We start from the raw sequence: 25,444 nt of genomic DNA on the forward strand, positions 1-25,444 counted from the left end.
AGCCAAGCATTGATGATCCTGTCACCAAAATAAGATCCTCAATATTTACTGGAAAGAAGCATCAAGCTCATCACCGTGCACTTTCACCACCCTGTGAAGTTCATCATAACTGATTTAATCTGTAGCCTAATTTATAGAAGAGGCTACTTTACAGCTATAGCACTGATTGTTTCCTTTATTGTGTAAGTCTTAAAACGTTCCATTTTTTTGTAGGTGTGCAAGAAGAAAGCGAAGTGACAGAGTGACAAGGGGGAAATCTGCTTTTAGGTTCAACTGGAGCGTAATGGTGATGTCTTTTGTGCACCTGTAATAGTCTCTGGCGGGGGTCTTGTGTTAATATTCCTAATAGAATTGGCAGACGAGACAAAACACCGGTTGCACATCCGAATGTCGATCTAATTTCTAATCTATTAGTATGTGCATTTCCAAAATGTCCATTAGAATATTAATTTCCAATTCATCCAAGTGCATTGCACAGCTCTACCATAATGACAAAAGCGAAAACAGGTTTGTAGAATATTTTGCTAATAAAAAAATATCACATTTACATAAAGTATTCAGACCCTGTACTCGGTACTTTGTTGAAGCACCTTTGGCAGCGATTACAGCTTTGGGTCTTCTTGGGTATGATGCTACAAGCTTGGCACACCTGTATTTGGGGAGTTTCTCCCATTCTCTACAGATTTTCTCAAGCTCTGTCAGGTTAGATGTGGAGCTCTCTGCACAGCTATTTTCCGGTCTCTCCAGAGTTGTTCGATCAGGTTCAAGTCCGGGATATACTCAAGGATATTCAGAGACTTGTCCCGGAGCCACTCCTGCGTTGTCTTGGGTGTGTGCTTAGGGTCGTTGCCCTCTTGGAAGGTGAACATTCGCCCCAGTCTGAGGTCCTGAGCGCTCTGGAGCAGGTTTTTTACAAGGATCTCTCTGTACTTAGATACGTTAATCTTTCCCTCGATCCTGACTAGTCTCCCAGCTGCAACTGAGGTGTAGCTGCAACCAAGGTGCAGGGTTGTGCCCTAATGAACACAACCCAGGAGATGCCTGAGAATTCACCAGGCAGTGCAGGAGTATCACAGAAAGAATACACCCTCACAAAACAACTCTGCTCCATACATCTGGGACCCAGTAGACCAGGTCACTTAGAGGCAGCCTTACCATGATATGGTTCCTTAGAAATCGGTAAGCTTACAGTATTTGGTTCAGGAAGTAGGTTGTATATTTGTTTCATGACTAAGCATTGTTAGTGCTGTTTGTGTATATTGTTGTTGTGATGGTTGCCATTGACGACTGCTCTGACATTGTTCCTGTTTGTCCACCCATAGCGATGGAACAAGCGCTACTGTGTGATTTCAGATGACAAGCTCTTTACTCCGCAGAGGAAGAGGACGAGGAGCCCAGGAAGGTTAACAAGGGAGAATATTGTAATAGTAGTAAACCAATGATTATTGTCACTGTATTTAATTATTACTCTTTCATTATTGTACTCCTCTCGCTCTCATCAGCCTACCTTTCTTCCAAACCTCCCTCCCTCCCTTCCTGCTGTAGTCCCCAGAGCTCCACACGTCAGAGGCCTGGTTCCATGGTAGGAGGAGTGAGGGGAGGCAGACAACAGAGGCTGCTGCAGGAGTTCTGTGCTGAGTCGGGAGGCAGGGATGGCACCTTCCTGGTCCGAGAAAGTGACATCTTTGTGACTGACTTCACTCTCTCCTTCTGGTACGCCAGCTTGGCTGCAGCTCTACTGACATCTTCAGTATGTGTGTACTGTGTGTAATACTCTGCTGTGCTGATGTTTGTTTTTGGAGTGTTATACTGTAGGCGCAGTGGGAGGGTCCAGCACTGTCGTGTCCGCTCTGGCTCAGAGGGAGGACACCTTCTACTTACTGACTGATAACCTGCACTCCCCAGTGTGTACTCACTGATCCAGCACTATCGTGAAATGCCTCTCCGCTGCCACGACTTTGACCTGTGCCTCACTGAGGCTGTGCCCTGGGACGGAGCCTTCCTCATCAGACAGAGAGAGGATGGCGACTCCTACGCCATCACCTTCAGAGGTGATGGGAAGGTCAAACACTGTCGTATTCAGAAGGATGGCTCTATGTACATGCTGGGATCCACCATTGAGTTCCAGAGCCTGGTGGAGCTGGTCAACTACTTCCGAAAGAAGCCACTGTATCGCAAGATCAAACTACGCTACCCTGTCACACCGGAACTGGTCAGCCGCTTCAGCACAGTGAGAGAGAGGGATGAGGAGAGATCGGGGGCAGCGAGAAACAAAGGGAAAGGGGGAAGGTTGGGAGAGATGTACACTGAACAAAAATATAAAAGCAACATGTAAGGTATTGGTCCCATGTTTCATGAGCTGAAATAAAAGATCCCAGAAATGTTCCATACACACAATAAGCTTATTTTGTGCTCAAATTTGTTTGCATCTCTGTTAGTGAGCATTTCTTATTTGCCAAGATAATCCATCCACCTCACAGGTGTGGCATGTGAAGACGCTGATTAAACCACGTGATCATTACATAGGTGTACCTTTTTCTGGGGGCAATAAATAGAAGGCCACGTGCAATTGGTATGCTGACTGCAGGAATTTCCACCAGAGCTGTTGCTAGAGAATTTAATGTTAATTTCTCTACCATAAGCCGCCTCCAATGTCGTTTTAGAGATTTTGGCAGTAAATCCAACCGGCCGCCCGACCACAGACCACGTATAACCATGCCAGCCCAGGACCTCCACATCCGGCTTCTTCACCTGTGGGATCGTCTGAGACCAGCCACCCGGATAGCTGATTAAACTGTGGGTTTGCACAATCGAAGAATTTCTGCACAAACTATCAGAAACTGAGGCCTCCCGGGTGGCGCAGTGGTTAAGGGCGCTGTACTGCGTCGCCCGGGTTAGGGAGGGTTTGGCCGGTAGGGAAATCCTTGTCTCATCGCGCACCAGCGACTTCTGTGGCGGGCTGGGTGCGCTAACCAAGGTTGCCGGACGCACGGTGTTTCCTCCGACACATTGGTGCGGCTGGCTTCCGGGTTGGATGGCGCTGTGTTAAGAAGCAGTGCGGCTTTTTGTGTATTGGAGGACCTATGACTTTCAACCTTCGTCTCTCCCGAGCCCGTACGGGAGATGTAGCGATGAGACAAGATAGTACCTACTAAAACAATTGGATACCACGAAATTGGGGAGAAAACTTTTTTTTAAAGTTATCAGAAACTGTCTTAGGGAAGCTCATTTGCCTGCTTGATGTCTTCTCCAGAGTCTTGACCTGACTGCAGTTTGGCGTCGTAACCGACTTCAGTTGGATAATGCTTCATCTGAATGTCCACTGGCACGCTGGAGAAGTCTGTTCTTCATGGATGAATCAGTTTTAACTGTACCGGGCAGATGGCAGCCAGGATGTATGGCGTCGTGTTGGCGAGCGTTTTTCTGATGTCAGCGTTGTGAACAGAGTGCCCCATGGTGGCGTTATATATAAACTACGAACAATGAACACAATTGCATTTTATCGATGGCAATTTGAATGCATAGAGATACTGTGACGAGATCCTGAGGTCCATTGTCGTGCCATTCATCCGCTGCCATCACCTCATGTTTCAGCATGATTATGCACGGCCCCATGTCGGAAGGATCTTTACAAAATTCCTGGAAGCTGAAAATGTCCCAGTTCTTCCATTGCCTGCATACTCACCAGACATGCCATCCGTTGAGCATGTGTGGGATGCTCTGGATCGATGTGTACAACAGTGCATTCCAGTTCCCGCCAATATCCAGCAACTTCGCACAGCCATCGAAGAGGAGTGGGACACCATTGCACAGGCCACAATCAACAGCCTGTTCAACTCTGTGCAAAGGAGATGTGTCACTCTGCATGAGGCAAGTGGTGGTCAAAAGCTGGTTTTCTGACCCATGCCCCTGCCTTTCTTTTTACAGGTATCTGTAATCAACAGTATTCCCAGTCTGTGAAATCCATAGATTAGGGCCTTATGAGTTAATTTAAATTGACTGACTTCTTTATATGAACTGTAACTCAGCGAAATAGTTGAAATTGTTGCATATTGCATTTATAATTTGGTTCAGTGTATAATGGGGACGGGAGGAGGGCAGAGGGAGGGGGGAGGGAGAAAGGGGGCTAGACACTGGACTACTGGGGGTGGGAAAGTTAAATAGAGTATGTTTACTGATGTGTTTGCAATGGTTCGTCTGAGTAGGAGAGAGACTGCGCCTCACTATAAATGAAATGGAGCCATCACTGGTAGGCTCACATTATGTTAAAGGATTCCTTTGGGATTTCGCCAATGTATCTACTTCCCAGAGTCAAATTAACTCATGGATACCATTTGATGTATTTTCTTGCATTTTCAAGGAAGTTGCTAACTATCGCAAGCACAATTGCTAACTAGAATTATCACAATTAGTGGAAGTCTATGGGTATCTTCTAGCATGCCTCATTGCTAACATCCCGAAGTATCCCTTTAACATGTTTCCCTAAATTGAGGTAATTTTTATAGATTTTCTCAAGCAATTTCAAATGCAGTGTGTTTGTATGTGTATTAATGTATGCATCTACCTGTTGATATACTGTATCTGTAACACCACAAGCCTAAGAGCACAGTTAAAGCGTACGACTACAGACCCATGAGACCTGATGAACTGAGTAAGCTTCTGCAAGGGGGCTCTGATCCACAATGTGTCCAAAGACAGTGATGGATGGAGAGGCCCAAGAACACACACACGTCAGATTAGGAACATACAAACCTCTGTCTGGTGCTCCCTACAGGTGGAAAGGGGACTATGGAGGAAAACTGCAGCTATTTTTCCCTGCCAACTTTTTTGAGGAAGTGTTCAACAATATCAAATCTGAGACAAAGGATCTGGTAGGAGGAGTGATCAGTATTTTGCATGGTGCTAATGTGATTGCAGAGTTTGCAAAACAAAGGGCAACTAGATTGATGTAAATAATCATGACATCATTCTGCCATGTAGGCCTATAGGCGACTTTGTAGTTAACATTTATTTGAGAAAGATTTTTGGAAGGACAGTTTACATTAGCATCATCGTTAATGGCTACATAAAGTGTAGAAATACACGTGCATCGCACACACACACACACACACACACACACAAACGGATGGTTGCATTCATGTGCCGTTTCCCAAACATTTCAGGAAAATACGAATCACTAATGCTGACTGACTGAACAGGCTACACAACTCGAATTAAAATGTTGCATGTCAAAACTGAAAGTTTTCACACGCAACAAAAAACAAACACGTTTTCCCCTTCAGACTACGCATCAAATACATCTACCGCACAGGTGTCAAACTCATTCCATGGAGGGCCAAGTGTCTGCAGGTTTTCGCTCCTTCCTTGTACTTGATTGATGAATTAAGGCCGCTAATTAGTAAGGTACTCCTCACACCTGGTTGTCTAGGGCCTAATTGAAAGGAAAAAACAAAACCTGCAGACACTAGGCCATATGGAATGAGTTTGGAATAAATGGAATGGTATCAAATACAGTGCATTCAGAAAGTATTCAGACCCCTTGACTTTTTCCACATTTTGTTACGTTACAACCTTATTTTAAAATGGATTTGAAAAACATTCCCTCATCAAGCTACACACAATACCCCATAATGACAAAGCGAAAACAAGTTTTTAGAAAAAAACTGAAATATCACAAAATTCAGACCCTTTACTCAGTACTTTGTTAGGGGGGGGGGGGGGGGGGATCCATGATAGGCCACTGTGTTCTTGGGGACCTTCAATGATGCAGAATTTTTTGGTGCCCTTCCCCAGATCTGTGCCTCAACACAATCCTGTCTCTGAGCTCTATGGAGAATTCCTTTGACCTTGTGGCTTGGTTTTTGCACTGACGTGCACTGTCAACTGTGGGACCTTTAATATACAGCTGATGATGCCATTCCATTTGCTCCATTCCAGACATTGTTATGAGCCCTCCTCCCCTCAGCAGCATCCACTGGTTTGACACTCCTGATCTATTGTATTGTTATTAGGGGTGTGACAATGCACATCAGTGTTTCTTCTTCTTTCCCTACTCTCGCTTCGCTTGTTGATAGCTTGCTAGAAAAGATCATTGCCTATTGATTTATCATAGTAACAGCAGGCTACATGATCAGACTGAAACATGCGATGAGATGTGATCGGGTGAAATATGAAAGGAGTAAAGGGAGACAGCTTCGCTCTATCCAGTCAGAGCAGCCCTTCTCTTTACAGACAGACAAACTAGCCAGTTGCGTTATAAAGAGCACCGGGCACAATCCTGAGAAGGAGGACGATGCACTGTTGCCTTAGCTGCCTCCTTATAGCTGGTTTCTTGGTGTTCACAATTCTTCATCATCATTACAATATTGTTCTAAATTCAATCACCCTCATCATTTTTGCCTGCACTGCCCCATTCGCTCCTCTGCCTGTGTGAGTATCCATAGCAACGGCTCAGTTTGGGCTGCTCAATGAGACATGGGAGTGCTGTTAGCTGACTTAGCTAGCTACTTTTTTCACTCTAAACGCTGACAAGTAGCTGTAACGTTTGATTGGTTGTAGATAATTATGTTCTGAATCCAGATGTGAATAGCAAAAATGTAGACCAATATGCCCTCTAAGTTGTTGTCTAAAGTGTTGCAAAAGTTGTACATATTTCAGTTGTTCGGAAAAAAGTTGGGATTTTAATTTATGTGGTTACTAAAACAGCTGTACCTTTACATTTGTAGCATATATTATTGTTTCGATTTGAATAGCAGAGAAGTAGAGGAAGATTTCATACAATCTTACTTTCTGTCTAACTTTTTGTTAAAGTGGTCAAAAAGTAAGTTGTTTATAAAAAGTTACAGGAAATTTGGTTGATGCCGTTAGTAAAACAGCTGTATAGTTTACAGTTTTTTCCAACTGCTTACACACGTTTTCAAAACGGTCTCCTTTTTTCAAAACTCTACACACAATTCCCAAAACTGCACACACAAAATGCAAAATGCCTCACATCTCCTTCAAAATGTAACACTGCATTCAAAATGCCATAAACACATGTCAGAATGAAGCATTTGCATCAAATGGCAAACACTGCTTTCATAATAGTACATTTTTGGATATACCATGTAAACACTGTTGTTCTAAATCTAAAGCTCTTTGGTCTTTCATAGGCTTATATCTACATTTCAATACAATGTTCTACAGTGAAAGTAATCTGCTGAGAGGGGTAACAAGTACACTGTAAGCACCATCCAGCTCCAATACTCTCTGTAACAGACAAAAGGATATAGAGATGAGTAAATATGGTATGTCTGAAGTACTGGAAGTAGTGTTGCATACATATCTCTACAAAGTCATGTCACATATTCTTGACTCTGTCAGAGTTTCTCTCAAATGGCACCTTGTAAAGTTGTTTCATCGTCACTCGGTGCCGTTGGAGGATGCGTTGTATGGTCGACAGGCTTACAGCATTGATGTTGTTAAATATGGTGTCATTATTCAAGATATGCTCTCTTATCTCGCGAAACCTAATTGCATTGTTGGCCAAAACCATATTTATAATAGCAGTCTCTTGTACATCTGTAAACAAGCGTCCTCGTCCTCCATGATGTCTTTGCCTTTCCACTCTGTACAGAATTCAAACACAGTATGTGTTCAGCATAGGAACTGTAAACAATGTACAAAAAATGTAGTACAGCATGATAACCAACCTCATTCATTCAGTGCAGTGCAGTAAATGGTTAGAGTTACAAATGTTTATGCAATACTATGCAGTCATACGTATTTTACAGTACATTACTGTAATGCTAAAATAGTCATTAGATAGTTGCATACCTGTTCTCATTTCTGAAGGTTCGAATTATGGACGCCACTGTAAATCGACTCAAGTTGGGCTGGACTCTCAGTCCAGCCTCTCTCATGGTCAAACCGTGGTTGATCACATGATCAACAAGTGTTGCCCTAATCTCATCAGAGATGGCTCTCCTTCCTTCTCTTCTTTGCCCTCGTCCTCTTCTTCCTCTCCCTCCTACTCCTCTTGCTCTCTGTCCATTGTTGGCATCCATAGTTCAAAATAGGTAATCTGACCTTTGACCTACTTATAGGCCTATACTACAGTAAAGCAATGATTGGTTAGTGATCCGTTAAGCTATTAGTGTTTGTACATGTGAGGAGTGTGTGTGTGACCTGGTGAATAAGTGTAGCATTTTGATTGGTTGTGTTTGGAAAAGGAAAGCAAGTCACTTCCTGTTAGATTTTTGTGTTTTAGGTAGAGAATTGTGTGTAGTGTTTTGAAAAAGGTGTTTTATGCAATTGACAACTGAGTCAAAGGCTGAGAAATAGCTTATGGTTTTGGATATTTGGTGTGTAGTTTTGCACTTTGAGTGAGAGGTTTCAAAAATCGTGTGACATGAAAAGATTTTGTGTGTCAGCAGTTGGAAAAAACTGTAATCGGTAGAATATATTTTTGATCCGATTTCGTATTTGAATAGCAGAGAAATAGAAGAAGATTTCATACCCTGTAACTTTTTATCAATTTTTGGGGCAAAGTGGTCAAAGTAGCTAATTTGTGTCAAAAGCTTCATTATTGCATTTACAGTGAATTAAATGTTGGAAGTCATTTTTTCACAATGGGACCTTTATGTTGCTATAAGTCCCATGAAAGTGAATGAAGATGGACATCAAAAAGGACAAAAAGCTTAATAGTTTTAAAAGTATAAAAGTTGAACACAAGCAACTCAAACCAGACCAGTCAACACGTTTTACAGTTTGAACGGTGTTTCTAGCTTAAACTGTGTAAGGAGTAGCGTGCCTGAATAGGGATGTGCATCTCTCCCTTTCATGAACAATTTGATACGCATCTAGATAGATACATGGGCTCTGAAACAATATAGGAACGATACATTTCAGTTTGAAAAGATTCCGTGAGATTTGGTTTGATTAGGGGAACGAATTGATGCGATTCTATACAATTGTGTGTGTGTGTTTACCTGAGTTGAGTCATAGGGAAGACTGAGCACCTACCACCCCACTATCAGATTAGTGGTGGGGACAATTTATGCTTTTTATTTATCTTCTCCCTCTTCCACTTGCCTCCTCTATTTTTGATGTAATGCATCAATCCGTTGGTGGTAATTTTGCATAGAGCAGACATTTCCATGTGTTTTTGTTAGCTGCATGTGTGACATACTGTAACTCCACCAGTCCTATTTATGATATCACTAAACAAAATACATATGTATTTTTTAATGTTTTTTTCTGTCAATTAGTATATTCGAGTTTAACCATAATATGTATTGTTATATTTGTTATGTATTTTCTGGTGGATTAAACTGAAATTGCAACCAGATTTCTATGGCTTTAAAAACAAAATAGAGATCTTTTGGAGATTATTTAATTTTCAAATAACTGAAAGTAAAGGTTGGAATTTGAACGCTGAGTGAGTCTTTCTTAGCATTCTCCTGGAAAACCAGTTTGGATTTAAGTATAACTTTTGAATGACTGAAATAATTTCCCCACAAATATACAGTTATTTACCTCTCCATGGTAGCAAGATCTTATCTATTTTTGCTAACTTTCTATTCAAATGTATTATAGTGAGATCATTTATTTATTTTGGGATATGAATACCGTGTATGTCCACTTAACAGTCAGACCATTTTTATTGGTAAACTACACATTAATGTGAAAACTTTTTATTTATTTATTAGCGATCCAATACATAATTTGGTACACCTTTCATAGTTTGATTGTAATCTAGAGAGGTTAGAGAGAGGTCATAGAGGTTAGCTCCTCTATGAGACTGTCCGGGGATCCAAATTGTGGATTTAAAAGAAAATATGAGTCGTCAGCGTACAATGACACCTAGTACATATATATGCCACTAGCAGACAACCCTGTTTTACTCCTCTTGACAATTTAATACTTTCTGAGAAGTAGCCATTATTTATTATTTTACACCTGGGGTTACTATACATAACTTTAACCCATTGTATAAGAGATTCTCCCAAATTAAAGTAGTCCAGGTATTTATACACACATTTTTGTTGTACTTTATCAAAGACCTTTTCAAAATCAGCTATGAATACCAGGTTTGGTTTCCCAGATTTTTCATAGTGTTCTGTTGTTTCCAGAACTTGTCTTATATTATCTACAATGTATCGTCCATGTAAAACCTGTTTGATTATAATGAATAACATGCATTTTGCTAGAATTTTGGCATCACAACACACTGAACTATAAGGGGTCTTCAGTTTTTTAGGTGGACTGGATCTTTATGTTTACAACCTGGGCCCTGTTTCAGTATAGTGAAATCAGACCTTCATGCTGGGTATCTGATAGTCTACCATTTTTATAGGAGTGGTTAAAGCATGCTAATAACAGACCTCTGAGTACATAAAAAAAAGGTTTGATATATCTCTACTGGTATGCCATCCAGTCCTGGAGTTTTCCCCGACTTAAAGACTTTAATTGCATCAAGAAGTTCCTATTCTGTAATTTGGCCTTGACATGAATCTTTCGGTACAGCTGTTAATTTTACACTATTAATAAATAAAGCATTCTTACAATTAACTTCAGTTAGTAGAGATGGCGACTATAATGAAAACATATGCTTTAAGTACTTTCCTTCCTCTTTCAAAATATCGTTTGGTGAATCATGGATGACGCCATCATTTGTAACACGTTTCTGTAAGTTTTTTCTGTAAGCATTTCTATGTTGAAAATAAAAACATTATTTTGTGCATTTTTTTCTCCATATTCCATCTAGTTTGCTTTATTTTGTATATTTCTTGAATAAGTTCCTTCAGTTCTTTTTGTTTTTCCAGTAACTTATTCTGTGCCTTTATGGTCCAGTTTTTTTTATTACTACCTAAATAGTTTTTGTTTGAAAGATGAGTATTGAATTGCATTGCCTCTAAAGGCACATTTAAAAGTGTCCGATACAATAAGGGGATCTTCTGCACCTATGTTATGTAGGAAAATGTCCGTTATAAATTATTCTGTCTTGGTTAAAAACAAGTTGTCATCCAGTAGGCTTTGATTATATTTTAAATATCCTTCGTAACGTTTGAATCGGTTTACTGACCGATGCATGCTTCATTTGGATCGGTTTGGGCTCCCACGGACTGATGCATTCATATCTTAAACATTTGAACCGGGACCGATGCATATCGGTGAATCCCTAGTGTTAAATAATAACAATAATAAGAAATATGTTGAAGATTTAAAGTGGAGACTCTTGCTTCGTAAGTCCCATTAATAACTAACTATAAGTCAGAAGTATGTTGAAGATTTAAAGTGGAGACTCTAGCTTCGTAAGTCCCATTAATAACTAACTATAAGTCAGAAGTATGTTGAAGATTTAAAGTGGAGACTCTTGCTTCGTAAATCCCATTAATAAGTAACTATAAGTCAGAAGTATGTTGAAGATTTAAAGTGGAATTTCTCATGGAAGAATGGGGTCGCATTTCTACTATAGAGTTTCAGACACTTGTAAAATCAATGCCAAGATCTATTGAATCTGTTCTGACCTGTGGAGGCCCAATGCCCTATTAAGACACTTCATGTTGGTGTTTCCTTTATTTTGGCAGTTATCTGTATCTTGTGTTTCAAGATTGCATCCAGTTCTGCCTGTGTGTTAACATACCAGTATACATTTAGAACTCTACAGTGTACATATTTGTCTTACGGGTCATGGAGGACAATCCTTTGGGGGATAGGTGAAAATGAGTTGTTGACATTTCCAAGGGTAACGTTTGTGAGTACAGTATTTCTATTACATCCATTTTACATACTGTCAAACACACTACAGATTTGCGCGATCTAAATGTAAAGGTAATTTCCGTTTGCGCCGACACATGCAGCGTTTGCCGTGAATGCAGTCTCTGTGACCGCCGGAACATTGCTTCTAATTGTTAATCATGCTATAAAGCAGGTCTTCAGCGCTACGGATTGAATAGAGCCCATAATCTATTCATAAAACATGCTGTCTTCACATGAGAAACACACTACATACCAAAGCACCCAGTCCTTCCACACAGCAACATGCTCATCACACTGACTGCCCATATCACATATCAACAGGACACACAACTGCACAAGTCCAAAGGGATCGTTTTAAACCTCCACACCATACACTGGCTAAATATACAATTTACTGTACATCACATAAACACAGCTTAATCCTGTACCCAAACACAACACTCTGTATTCTATTACAGGACATTGCACATAGTAAATATTCAACTCGCTCTTTCCTATGTTTCCTCCATCCATTTCTCTTCTCAGTGAGATCGGGAAAGAATGGGGAGTCCCATGTCATGACACTTGAGTGATTATGACAGTAAAATACAGTTTGACTTTGCGGCTGAGTCGCTGGAAGACTTGTTTGAGTGGTACCAGGTGGCCTGGGACATCACCCAGAGAGAGATCACCAAGCAGCACAACAAGAAGTTAGAGGCCAGTATCATAATATTATATATAATCTATCTATATCTATAGTTAAGAGGCTATGAAATAATTATATCTTCCATTTTAAGGGTGCTCAGCCCAGCGTATTCAGTGATGTCATGCTGACAGGAAGCTGCTGTGTGTTTTCTGTCCTACAGATCAAGCAGCAGGAGGAGGTGGAGAAGAGTGAAGAGGTCGCCATTAAGATGTCTGACCTGGTGGTGTACTGCCAGCCTCGCAGCAAGGAGAAGGACCACTTTGGTATGATCCTCAGCCATACCACCCTGACCAAGACAAACCTTCATACCATAACCGCTAACAGCTACACAGCCTACATTGTTGCCACCATATTAATGTTATAGTCAACAAACTAGAACTAACTTGTTACTAAATCCAAAATCCAATCCATGTGTACAATCACACTGTACGGTATACAGCAAACAGTTCAGCAGTTACACTGGCGGGCCCCCGTGGCAATAAATAAATGAAACCCGAAAGCTGACCTTGACTTGGAAGAGTTGCAGTGTTGGATAGCCAGCTAGCTAACATAAATAGCATTCCTCTCAGGTTGTTGAGAAGGCTAAATTAGCTGCATTAGCTAAATAAGTGAAACTAAAAAATATATATAGCTAGCTTTCTCTCTCTCTCTGCTCCTTCTCCTTCATTTTTAAATAAATAAATTTGTTAAAAACTGTTCAACTGTTGTCTTTCTCTCTGAGTCAACTTCTCACCACACGTTATGCACTGCAGTGCTAGCTAGCTGTAGTTTATGCTTTCAGTACTAGATTAATTTGATTGGATGGGCAATATGTTGGTTCATACGAAAAGTGCTCTGATAGGTTGGAGGACGTCCTTCGGAAGTTGTCATAATTACTGTGTTAGTCTATGGAAGGGGGTGTACCCAAACGAGGACGGAAAATAGCTGCGCCTACACCATGCTACTCTAGACCTTCTTTGCAAGACAGTGTGTTTCAATCAGTTATTTGGTGACAGGAATATGTTTAGTATAGTTTTTTCAAAAAAAAAGGATAACATTTTTTGTTTCACTTTTTATTTATCTGAAATTCACTGAGTAGGATAGTCCTCCCCTACCTCCTCTAAGGAGCCGCCACTGTATGACATGCACTGCAATACACATTGAAAGATTTCACATTTGTGTTTTCAAATGAAATACAATCTACTCTTAACTCACACTCTTATGATTACTACCAGAATAAGTCACTCTCCACAACAATCAAATGTGGTGGACCCCAGGAAGAGTAGCAGCTGGGAAACAGGATCCAAATAAATAAACAAATATTCGTATTGGTCTGATCAAACTCAGTCTGCCCATTCCCAACCATGTCCCCACAGTGAAATATTGCTACAAAGAGATCCGCTCCTTCGTGGAGAACAAGACCCCGGCCAAAAACAGAACTCCAGACTTCCTGAGGTATAACCGCAAGGCCTTGAGCCGCATCTACCCCAAGGGCCAACGTGTGGACTCATCCAACTACGACCCTAACCCTCTGTGGGCCTGCGGCTGCCACATGGTGGCGCTCAACTTTCAGATTGCAGGTGGGTTTGACAAGCATGTGTTAAATATGGAGGAATGAGATAACTAGTATTCTGTGTAAAGTAGACCTAAACTAGAGAGTGAGTGCCTCCTGAATTGTGTTCACAGAGATGAAAAATTTGCTTTCTCGGCATACCAGTGGTAATCATTTGTTTGTGTTTCCAGATAAATACTCAACTCAACAGTGCCCTCTTCAGTCCACATACAGTCAACAGACAGAAATGTTGTGCTCTGACAGCTATGATCCACAGCTGGAGAAGAGGAAAGTCAAGTTCACCCTTACTGTCAGAGTAAGGCTCTCCTCATTGTCCAGAATTATTTATTTACAATGACATATCCCTGATAATCTTTCACATGGTAAACAAACTGGTTACTGTTGAGCACTGAATCTGTTGTGCTGCCGCCTGTAGGTGCTAGCTGCCAGACACCTGCCGAAGCCAGGCCGTAGCATCGCCAGCTCTTTTGTAGAGACGGAGCTGTGTGGACACACAGAGGACAAAACGTTTAAGACAGTTCTCTCTCGTAAGGAGTGGGAGCGGGGGTTGGAGTGGATGGAATTACTTTCCAGCTAATTAAAGAAACTCAGTTTCTGTGTGTTGTCTCAAAGAGGATTGTGTATTTATTTATGTTGGTAACTGGACTTGTTCAGGTGACAATGGGCTGAACCCAGTGTGGAAGGCCCCTCCAGAGCCAGTGACTTTCCTAGTGCATGAGCCAGAGCTCACCTTCCTGCGCTTCGTGGTGAATGAGGAGGACATGTTCTCAGACCCAAACTTCCTGGCTCAGGCTACCTTCCCTGTGAAGGGCATCCACTCAGGTAGGATCCACACACTAATATGCGGTGCACGAACCCATAGGCTCCTCGTTTACACATTAACACACTGTTCTCTGTCTCTTAGGGCACCGTTCAGTTCCTCTGAAAAATGGTTTCAATGACAGCATAGAGCTAGCTTCTTTACTAGTCTACATCAACGTGCAGCAGGTGGAGGTGAGACACACACACACACACACACTGCATGTTGACTGGAAACAGCCTTTGATGTGAGTTACTGGTGGTGTTTGTGTGTCTGGATGGTGAGCCTGTGCCATTCAGAAGCAGAGGAGCTATACTCATCAACTAGCCAACTGCGGAGGAGGCAGGCGGAGCTAAGCAACAAGCTTTTCCTGTACGACACCCACGCCAGCCAGCAGAGCTCCGACCCCCCACAGCTCCGCAATGACCTCATGAGAGTTCAGCACCAATGAAAAACATAGAAGATCCAAGACACTTGCAAACAGAAGTAGGCAGAGTTATGCTCCTTTCATGTTACAATAAAATGTCATAATGGGCATACATTAATTCGCTCTTGTCTGGTCCTCTGCTCTGTCCTAGGATTCAGGAAAAGAAATCAACAGTAAATTATATTCCTGAGGTCAGCTAATCCTGAGCCTGTGGGGTTGCCTCCCAAGCTTCAGTCTTTCAAAGCCAATGCCAAAAGAGAGATAATGTGTGACATACCTCTGTAGGAGAGGTGATTGCACATATATACAGTGCCTTGCGAAAGTATTCGGCCCCCTTGAACTTTGCGACCTTTTGCCACATTTCAGGCTTCAAACATAAAGATATAAAACTGTATTTTTTTGTGAAGAATCAACAACAAGTGGGACACAATCATGAAGTGGAACGACATTTATTGGATATTTCAAACTTTTTAACAAATCAAAAACTGAAGAATTGGGCGTGCAAAATTATTCAGCCCCTTTACTTTCAGTGCAGCAAACTCTCTCCAGAAGTTCAGTGAGGATCTCTGAATGATCCAATGTTGACCTAAATGACTAATGATGATAAATACAATCCACCTGTGTGTAATCAAGTCTCCGTATAAATGCACCTGCACTGTGATAGTCTCAGAGGTCCGTTAAAAGCGCAGAGAGCATCATGAAGAACAAGGAACACACCAGGCAGGTCCGAGATACTGTTGTGAAGAAGTTTAAAGCTGGATTTGGATACAAAAAGATTTCCCAAGCTTTAAACATCCCAAGGAGCACTGTGCAAGCGATAATATTGAAATGGAAGGAGTATCAGACCACTGCAAATCTACCAAGACCTGGCCGTCCCTCTAAACTTTCAGCTCATACAAGGAGAAGACTGATCAGAGATGCAGCCAAGAGGCCCATGATCACTCTGGATGAACTGCAGAGATCTACAGCTGAGGTGGGAGACTCTGCCCATAGGACAACAATCAGTCGTATATTGCACAAATCTGGCCTTTATGGAAGAGTGGCAAGAAGAAAGCCATTTCTTAAAGATATCCATAAAAAGTGTTGTTTAATGTTTGCCACAAGCCACCTGGGAGACACACCAAACATTGAACTTTTTGGCAACAATGCAAAACGTTATGTTTGGCGTAAAAGCAACACAGCTCATCACCCTGAACACACCATCCCCACTGTCAAACATGGTGGTGGCAGCATCATGGTTTGGGCCTGCTTTTCTTCAGCAGGGACAGGGAAGATGGTTAAACTTGATGGGAAGATGGATGGAGCCAAATACAGGACCATTCTGGAAGAAAACCTGATGGAGTCTGCAAAAGACCTGAGATTGGGACGGAGATTTGTCTTCCAACAAGACAATGATCCAAAACAAAGCAAAATCTACAATGGAATGGTTCAAAAATAAACATATCCAGGTGTTAGAATGGCCAAGTCAAAGTCCAGACCTGAATCCAATCGAGAATCTGTGGAAAGAACTGAAAACTGCTGTTCACAAATGCTCTCCATCCAACCTCATTGAGCTCGAGCTGTTTTGCAAGGAGGAATGGGAAAAAATGTCAGTCTCTCAATGTGCAAAACTGATAGAGACATACCCCACATACACCCGACTTACAGCTGTAATCGCAGCAAAAGGTGGCGCTACAAAGTATTAACTTAAGGGGGCTGAATAATTTTGCACGCCCAATTTTTCAGTTTTTGATTTGTTAAAAAAGTTTGAAATATCCAATAAATGTCGTTCCACTTCATGATTGTGTCCCACTTGTTGATTCTTCACAAAAAAAATACAGTTTTATATCTTTATGTTTGAAGCCTGAAATGTGGCAAAAGGTCGCAAAGTTCAAGGGGGCCGAATACTTTCGCAAGGCACTGTATATTATATATATATATATATATTTTTTCCTTTGCATATGTTTTCTTTTTTTAATGAATAGATAAATCAGATGAACAGTGAAAGGTGCACTATGCAGCATTGAAATAAGTACAATTTCTCTGAGGTTTTTGAAGAATACAGCTGAAAAGTACCTGCATGGGCAGGAATTAGTGTTACCTGTAAATTGTTTCTTTTCTTACGTTTTCCTTTCAACAAATGCATTTCTTAACTACTGATATCAGACAAAAGGGCTATTTGCAGGTCGAATTGTTGCGTAGAGCACCTTTATTTTCCAACATTTTAATTATGTTGCTTTGATAATCCTTTGTTTATATTTTTGTTTAGGGTTCCTCTGCATCATTTTGTCAAAACATGACCTCTGCTGACTAGCTTGACTTCATTTTATGAGGTTTAACTATGGGATGTTTGACATCCCAGTGAAATTTACAGTGATCCTATAAATAACTATGCAGCACTCACATTTGAAACATATTCAGACAGTTTATTTTGATTGAAATGATTTCACATCATAGTTCTTATTTTCCTGTAGAAGGTCTTGTATTACAACAGCCACAGAGTAGCAGTAACCCAGCTGCAGAAGGTCTTGTATTTGTATTACAACAGCCACAGAGCAGCAATAACCCAGCTGTAGAAGCAGATAACACAGACAAGAGAAAATGAGGGCAGCGTTTGATCTGCAAAAATTACAGGAATCATGGGAAACCTAGTTTATGTCCATGACTGAGCCAGCGGGGGGCCACAGCAGCAGGCACCCCGCTGTCAACCACATTAAGACTCAAGCCGCAGTCACAAATTCTAATGAAAAATCTTTACAAATTCCCCAAAAATTAGAACAGGTAATATCACCTCTGGATAGAGAGGAATGAGAAGAGAGGGAATTAGGGAGAAGAGGAGACATAAACCCAAGCAAAGCACAGTGAGCTCCACAGGATAGCAATATAACAAATTAATATATTTTTTAATAACAATCACAATTTCCTCTACAGTAATAAAACCCTCCACATTCCCACCTCTAGGTCTCCCTCTTTAACTATACATTTGAAATGTTAAAAACTAGAGGAGCATCAGGGCTACAAAAAAAAATAAAAAATGTTCCCACTGCCCCCCCCCCCCTCCACCCCACCCACTATTACCACATCAATAGAAATGGTCCAAGAGCAGATTCTGTCAACGGTTACAAAAAAATAATTCCACATATTGAATCTCTCCACTTATCACACAGTATCTCACCAGTGTACAAACAGTACAGTAACCAGTAAACTCACTGGCATACATACTATGTTCATATCATTATACACAGTATTTTGTGCACACGCTAATGTATTCCAGCAATACAAAAGGTCTGTAATCACACAAAGGTGATTCAGTCGCTGGTCTACGACATGTACTGCTCATCATTGCGCTTCGATCGGAACATCGTGGTAACCCATGGACAAAGGGGGTAGGGCGACTGCAGAGCTAGTGATCTGACCCTTTTCATATTCAAAATCGTAAAAAATAAAGTTAAAATAAAAAAACATCAGCTGATATACCTGTCAAAAGTCTGGACACCTACTCATTCAATGGTTTTTCTATACAATTTTCTACATTGTAGACATCCAAACTATGAAATAACGGATTTGGAATCATGTAGTAAAAAAAAAAGTTAAACTAAATCAAAATATGTTTTAGATTCTTCAAAGTAGCAACCCTTGATGACAGCTTTGCACACACTTGGCTTTCTCTCAACCAGCTTCACTTTATTTAACTAGGCAAGTCAGTTAAGAACAAATTCTTATTTACAATGCCGGCCTAGTAACTTCCTTGTTCAGGGGCAGAACGACAGATCTTTACCTTGTCACCTCAGGGACTCGATCTAGTAACCTTTCGGTTACTGGCCCGATGTTCTAACTACTAGGCTACCTGCTTCCCCATGAGGTAGTCACCTTGAATGCATTTCAATTAACAGGTGTGCCTTATTAAAAGTAAATTTGTGGAATTTCTTTCCTTAATGCATTTGAGTCAATCAGTTGTGTTGTGACAAGGTAGAGGTGGTATACAGAAGATAGTCCTATTGGTAAAAGACCAAGTCCATATCATGGCAACAACGGCTCAAATAAGCTAAGACAAACATGGTCAGTCAATCCGGAAAATATCAAGAACTTCAAAAGTTTCAAGTGCAGTCGCAATAAACATCAAGCACTATGATGAAACTGGCTCTCACGAGGACTGCCACGGGAAAGGAAGACCCAGAATTACCTTTGCTGCAGAGGATAAGTTCATTAGTTACCAGCCTCAGAAATTGCAGCCCAAATAAAATGCTTCACAGAGTTCAAGTAACAGACACATCTGTTCAGAGGAGATTGCGCAAACCTGGCCTTCATGGTTGAATTGCTGCAAAGAAACCACTACTGAAGGACACTAATAATAATAAGAGACTTGCTTGGGCCATGAAACACGACAATGGATATTAGACTGGTCCTTTGGTGTGACAAGTCCACATTTGAGAATTTTGATTCCAACCGCCGTGTCGTTGTGAGAAGCAGAGTAGGTGAACGGATGATCTCCGCATGTGTGGTTGCCACCGTGAAGCATGGAGGTGGTGGTGTGATGGTGCTTTGCTGGTGACACGGTCAGTGATTTATTTAGAATTCAAGGCACACTTAACCAGCATGGCTACCACAGCATTCTGCAGCTATACGCCATCCCATCCGGTTCGCCTTTAGTGGGACTATTATTTGTTTTTCAACAGGACAATGACCCAACACACCTCCAGGCTGCGTAAGGACTATTTGACAAAGGTGTGATGAGTGCTGCATCAGATGACCTCCACAATCACCCGACCTCAACCCAATTGAGATGGTTTGGGATGAGTTGGACCGCAGCATGAAGGATAAGCAGCCAAAAAGTGCTCAGAATATGTGGGGACTCCTTCAAGACGGTTGGAAAAAGCATTCCTCATGAAGCTGGTTAAGAGAATGCCAAGAGTGTCCAATGCTGTCATCAAGGCAAAGGGTGGCTACTTTGAAGAATCTCAAATATATTTAGATTTGTTTTAACACTTTTTTGATTACTACATGATTCCATGTGTGTTATTTCATAGGTTTGATGTCTTCCCTATTATTCTAAAATGTAGAAATAGTAAAAAGAAAGTAGGTGTCCACATTTTTGACTGGTACTGTACATACAAAACACATGACAAACATTTGATTAAAGTGATCAAATCAAACAAACTGTTGAAACAAATACAACAACAAAAAAATCTGCCATAACAATTACCATGAAAACATAATGGAAGTTAGATTACAGTGCACTTTGTGTGAAAATTAAAGTAATGACCACACGCACACATCCTGAAGATGAAGGCAACAGCCTCCCTAACAGGGAGACTAAGAGAAACACAGAGCGGAGGGGAACATAGAGAGGGACAGAAAATTATATACACTTGTATTTACATTATACAGGATGTGACAGCATGAGGTCCTAAGCCTGGTGGCCATATACAACAACATTTAGTGCACCGAACTGTTGTGGCACTCAAAATAAACATAGCATTGAAATCTTATTGGACGGTGTCCAACTGTGTCCTGAAAGTTCTGCCAAAACTGAACGGAAAGAATTCTTGAGCATTCTGGACAAAACAAAAGTGGAGGGAACCAGAGTCGGGCATACAGAATAACGCTCCGATTGTGTACGAGACGCCCTGAAAGGGCACAGAGAAGGAACAGATTCGTCAAAACCACCTAAAGCAGAAGAGACAGAGGGACAACTCTTCTGCAGTTTGTGTGGGCCATGTTACCACATACCTGAATGCTGTAATATCACATTCCTTGGTAATGACATAGGAAAACTATTCAGAACTGGTGGTATTGCCCATGCAAACAGAAAGTGTTCTCATGATTCCAAATGAAGATCGAGGAATGAAACACTTTACCCCAGCTACATGTACTACATAATGGGTAAGCATACTCCAAAACAGTGCCCTCTCTCCATGCTTGATGGGCAAAGGGAAAGAGGGTGACCTAGTCAGAGTAGAGAGAAATGTGGCTCTATGAACAAATGATTAGCACGTTGGAGTCCACGTGATTCTATGCCACTGTATCAGATAGTACTGATGTATGATACAATATATTTGTGTTTTGAAGTGCAGTATGGCAACAAAAAAAATTGATTGAAACAGAAATGAACTTGGTTTGGCTTTCCACTCTGGTACTGACCGACCAACCACAAAGGTCTTATTCTAGAGACTCTGGGCAGGTTATGTGCTGCTTTTTTAAAACAGAGTCATCTATACACCATGCTGTTGCCTCTACAGAGTCTGTTCACTCCTGACATTTATCACAAAATACTCCTAAGGATGACCATGGCCTGTATATCTACAGCCAATATCAAAATGCATCCCATATTCATCTTTAGAAAAACTTGTACCATCATGCCAAAAAAGTCAACATTGAGAGGTTGATGCAAGGTGCACATAGGGCTTCAGTTTAGGCCTCAGCATGGATAAGAATGTTAGGCAACATCTTGATTGATTGTGTGACAAAAGTCAAGTGCGGTATGCCTGGAAAGTGTCTTAACATATGAGAAAATAATGGGAGGCAGAAAGAGGGATATGAAGTGGAGAAATCATAAATACAAGGCAGTCCCAGACCACCTACTACACAATCATTCTATTAAATATGGGAGTTATGTACATTGAAAACACAAATTAAAAGGAAACATTTCTTCCTTTTAATAGTGTTGCAACCACAGAGCAGAGCTCCTGAAATGTCTGCTTAAATGTCACACACAATATATGAATGTAGAGATGTCTGGAAAAATATGTTCATTCAAGTTGATAAAAATTGATTGAGTGTCATATGAGGAATTAGGCACAGTCTTGCAATTTTTATTTTGTTTGAGGTAGCACCTCATCCCCAATAAAGGACTGGAAAGGCCAGAATCTGAACCTGAAAGAACCTAAACTAAAAAAACAAGACCGAAATGACAAATTGGACACATCTTTAGAGCTACATTTGGATTGAACTAGAGGCAATATCAAAAGTGTACTGGAATGTGACCTGGTTTTCTAACCTTGATCAGACAAGGATAGAAGAGCTCCCAGTAAATGGAGGGAAGAGTGCATTTAAACATAAAGGTCCTCAGTGAGAGTGGGAGAGAGGGAGGGGAGAAAGATCCATTTGTTGACTTGGGTGTTCTGTGTACATTTGACACAACACTGAATAAATCTATGAGGAGTCTATTGAGGGCAAATAGGATGTGGACAGGAACTGAGTGAGAAACCACACATGAGAGAGAAAGATAAGGTCCCTTGTGTCACAAGAAAGTGGGTCCTTGCTTTTTTGATGATGACGCTAAAAAGGAGCTCCTTGTATTTTGATGATGTCACTAGAAAGATAGTAATTCTCGCTTGACATGATGTTACTAGAGAGGTCCAGGCGTTCTGATGTCGCCTCCAGATTTTTAAAAAAAGGTCCTCGTCTACAGATGGGAGAGGATCCTCTTGTTGTTGATGTAAGAGAGACTAAGTGTTCTGTTGATATCAGGTAATCCTCATGTTTGGATGGTGTGGGAGTTGGTGTTCTAGTGATGTCACACAGGATGTGTTCACCAGGCCTCGGTGTAGCGGACATCCACCTCTGTCAGATTAGGGAGTTTGGCCTGACAGGAAGAGAGAGGAGAAAAGATAAGATACCACAAACTATAATTCGGTGTTCTTGTCAACAGAGAGGGTCTCACGGTTCATCTTACCTTTAAGTCCTCGTATGTGTCTGCTGTGAGCTTTGTGCTGTTCATGTTCAAACTACACAGGCTCTTCATGGCTGGAAGAGACACGCATAAACATGTCACCTTAACCTACATGAACATATATAGATCTAGGAGGCTGTGTGGAAGGCCTGTTCTATACTGAATGTATGAGGTTGTGTGAAGTATAGTGGGGCAAAAAAGTATTTAGTCAGCCACCAATTGTGCAAGTTCTCCCACTTAAAAAGATGAGAGAAGCCTGTAATGTTCATCATAGGTACACTTCAACTATGACAGACAAAATGAGAGAAAAAAATCCAGAAATTCACATTGTAGGATTTTTAATTAATTTATTTGCAAATTATGGTAGAAAATAAGTATTTGGTCACCTACAAACAAGCAAGATTTCTGGCTCTCACAGACCTGTAACTTCTTCTTTAAGAGGCTCCTCTGTCCTCCATTCGTTACCTGTATTAATGGCACTTGCTTGAACTTGTTATCAGTATAATAGACACCTGTCCACAACCTCAAACAGTCACACTCCAAACTCCAAAGAACATTTGGATGATCCAGAAGAAGATTGGGAGAATGTCATATGGTCAGATGAAACCAAAATATAACTTTTTGTTAAAAACTCAACTCGTCGTGTTTGGAGGACAAAGAATACTGAGTTGCATCCAAAGAACACTATACCTACTGTGAAGCATGGGGGTGGAAACATCATGCTTTGGGGCTGTTTTTCTGCAAAGGGACCAGGACGACTGATCCGTGTAAAGGAAAGAATGAATGGGGCCATGTATCGTGAGATTTTGAGTGATAACCTCCTTCCATCAGCAAGGGCATTGAAGATGAAACGTGGCTGGGTCTTTCAGCATGACAATGATCCCAAACACACCGCCAGGGCAACGAAGGAGTGGCTTCGTAAGAAGCATTTCAAGGTCCTGGAGTGGCCTAGCCAGTCTCCAGATCTCAACCCCATAGAAAACTTTGGAGGGAGTTGAAAGTCCGTGTTGCCCAGCAACAGCCCCAAAACATCACTGCATGGAGGAATGGGCCAAAATACCAGCGACAGTGTGTGAAAATCTTGAGAAGACTTACAGAAAACATTTGACCTCTGTCATTGCCAACAAAGAGTATATAACAAAGTATTGAGATAAACTTTTGTTATTGACCAAATACTTATTTTCCACCATAATTTGCAAATAAATTCATAAAAAATCCTACAATGTGATTTTCTGGATTTTTTTCTCTCATTTTGTCTGTCATAGTTGAAGTGTACCTATGATGAAAATTACAGGCCTCTCATCTTTTTAAGTGGGAGAACTTGCACAATTGGTGGCTGACTAAATACTTTTTTGCCCCATATGTGAGTAGCATATAGTCAAATGATTTAGATGAGTTCTTACAGCTGAGGGACAGCAGGCCGGCGTCGGTCACGGGTGTCTCACACAGATTCAACACCTGCAGACATGCCAAGTGTTCAGACAACAACCGCAATCCTGTATCTCCAAACTGAAGGAAAGACAAAAACAGGAAGAGAGGATGTGTCTTTCAAAGTCATACAGAGTATTACTCATCAAGTTCAAATAAAAACAAAAAATGTGATGTGATGTGATGTGTGTGTGTGTGTGTGTGTGTGTGTGTGTGTGTGTGTGTGTTCTGACCTGGGTGGACCAAAGGTTGAGCTGTTTGAGAGAGGGCAATTTGATGAGCTGTTCAGCACAGGCACTGGTGACGTTGGTGAAGGCAAGACTCAGGTTCTCCAGGTTCCCAAAGGAGCCAGAGCTCAGCAGCCTGGCAAGGTCTGCATCCTACTCAGAGATGCACAGAGACATGGTCAGATACAGAGGCAGGGAGAGACATGTTCAAACTGAATTGAGACATGGAGAGTCAGGTCATCTTTCTCACAAAATGTAACAGTTACATTTGAACATTTTGCATAAAAAAATATTATCACATGTTCGGGTGAAAGAAAAACAAATAATGTTTGAGGAAATGGCAGTAGTGTAATAAAAGCCAATCTCACTGTAGACTTGGAGGGCAGAGTGAGTCGGGTGGGGCCTCCTTTTCTTTGCTGAGGGAGAAAGGAAAAAAAAAAAATGGCGACTGATTACAGCAGTTCCCTATTCAGACAGCAGGTGGTGTCTATGAGCAATGTGCCAACGATGAAATAGGAGGTCTCTTAAATGAGATAAAGGGTTCATATTTGCATGAAGTAACAATACAGAAACACTAGGTAATTACGGGATAATGAATAGATAAATAGCAGAGTGGACAGTGTAGAGTAGTAACAGTTTTAACTGAGCAGAAACTACTGTTGTCCACTAACAGCCCAGACCTTGTGTATTTTGAGAAGACATTACAGTAGAATTGGGAATGCAGTGGGAGGTTGAGCGTGTCGTGTTCGAGCCTTTGTTTGTGCACAGTGCGGTAGTAACTCACCAGCTCTTTGAGCTCCCTCTGCCTGTCACACAGCTGCTCGTACATGTGAAGGCCCACCGGAGTGCTCTCCAGGGTGGAGATGATCTGCAGCTGGGTGTCCTTGTTCTCGATGATGTTGTACTCCAGCATCAGGCACAGGATCTGAAACA

The 25,444-nt window shown here is 41.3% G+C and overlaps 2 protein-coding genes across 2 annotated transcripts in view; one reads left to right on the forward strand and one right to left on the reverse strand.

The window, feature by feature from the left end:
- Window positions 1-882: 882 nt before the first annotated feature.
- LOC109867688 (1-phosphatidylinositol 4,5-bisphosphate phosphodiesterase gamma-2-like) lies at window positions 883-15,309 on the forward strand. The gene is given in 8 exon segments (XM_031802190.1): window positions 883-1,402; window positions 1,546-2,323; window positions 12,519-12,690; window positions 13,783-13,986; window positions 14,150-14,274; window positions 14,395-14,506; window positions 14,634-14,801; window positions 14,884-15,309. Coding segments are annotated over 7 exon segments (1,464 nt in total). The 5' UTR covers window positions 883-1,402; window positions 1,546-1,786; the 3' UTR covers window positions 15,030-15,309.
- Window positions 15,310-17,589: 2,280 nt separating this feature from the next.
- The window catches only part of cmip (c-Maf inducing protein), a 39,967-nt gene continuing 32,112 nt past the window's right edge, over window positions 17,590-25,444 (reverse strand). The window contains exons 16-21 of the mRNA XM_020456249.2: window positions 25,296-25,436; window positions 24,880-24,927; window positions 24,518-24,664; window positions 24,260-24,365; window positions 22,860-22,930; window positions 17,590-22,769 (exon numbers count right to left, since the gene is read on the reverse strand). Coding sequence (XP_020311838.1) covers window positions 22,716-22,769; window positions 22,860-22,930; window positions 24,260-24,365; window positions 24,518-24,664; window positions 24,880-24,927; window positions 25,296-25,436 — 567 coding nt within the window. The 3' untranslated portion in view covers window positions 17,590-22,715. The remainder of the gene's footprint in view (window positions 22,770-22,859; window positions 22,931-24,259; window positions 24,366-24,517; window positions 24,665-24,879; window positions 24,928-25,295; window positions 25,437-25,444) is intronic.

Source organism: Oncorhynchus kisutch, linkage group LG22 (genome assembly GCF_002021735.2).
Source record: "Oncorhynchus kisutch isolate 150728-3 linkage group LG22, Okis_V2, whole genome shotgun sequence".
Taxonomy (NCBI): Eukaryota; Metazoa; Chordata; class Actinopteri; order Salmoniformes; family Salmonidae; genus Oncorhynchus; species Oncorhynchus kisutch.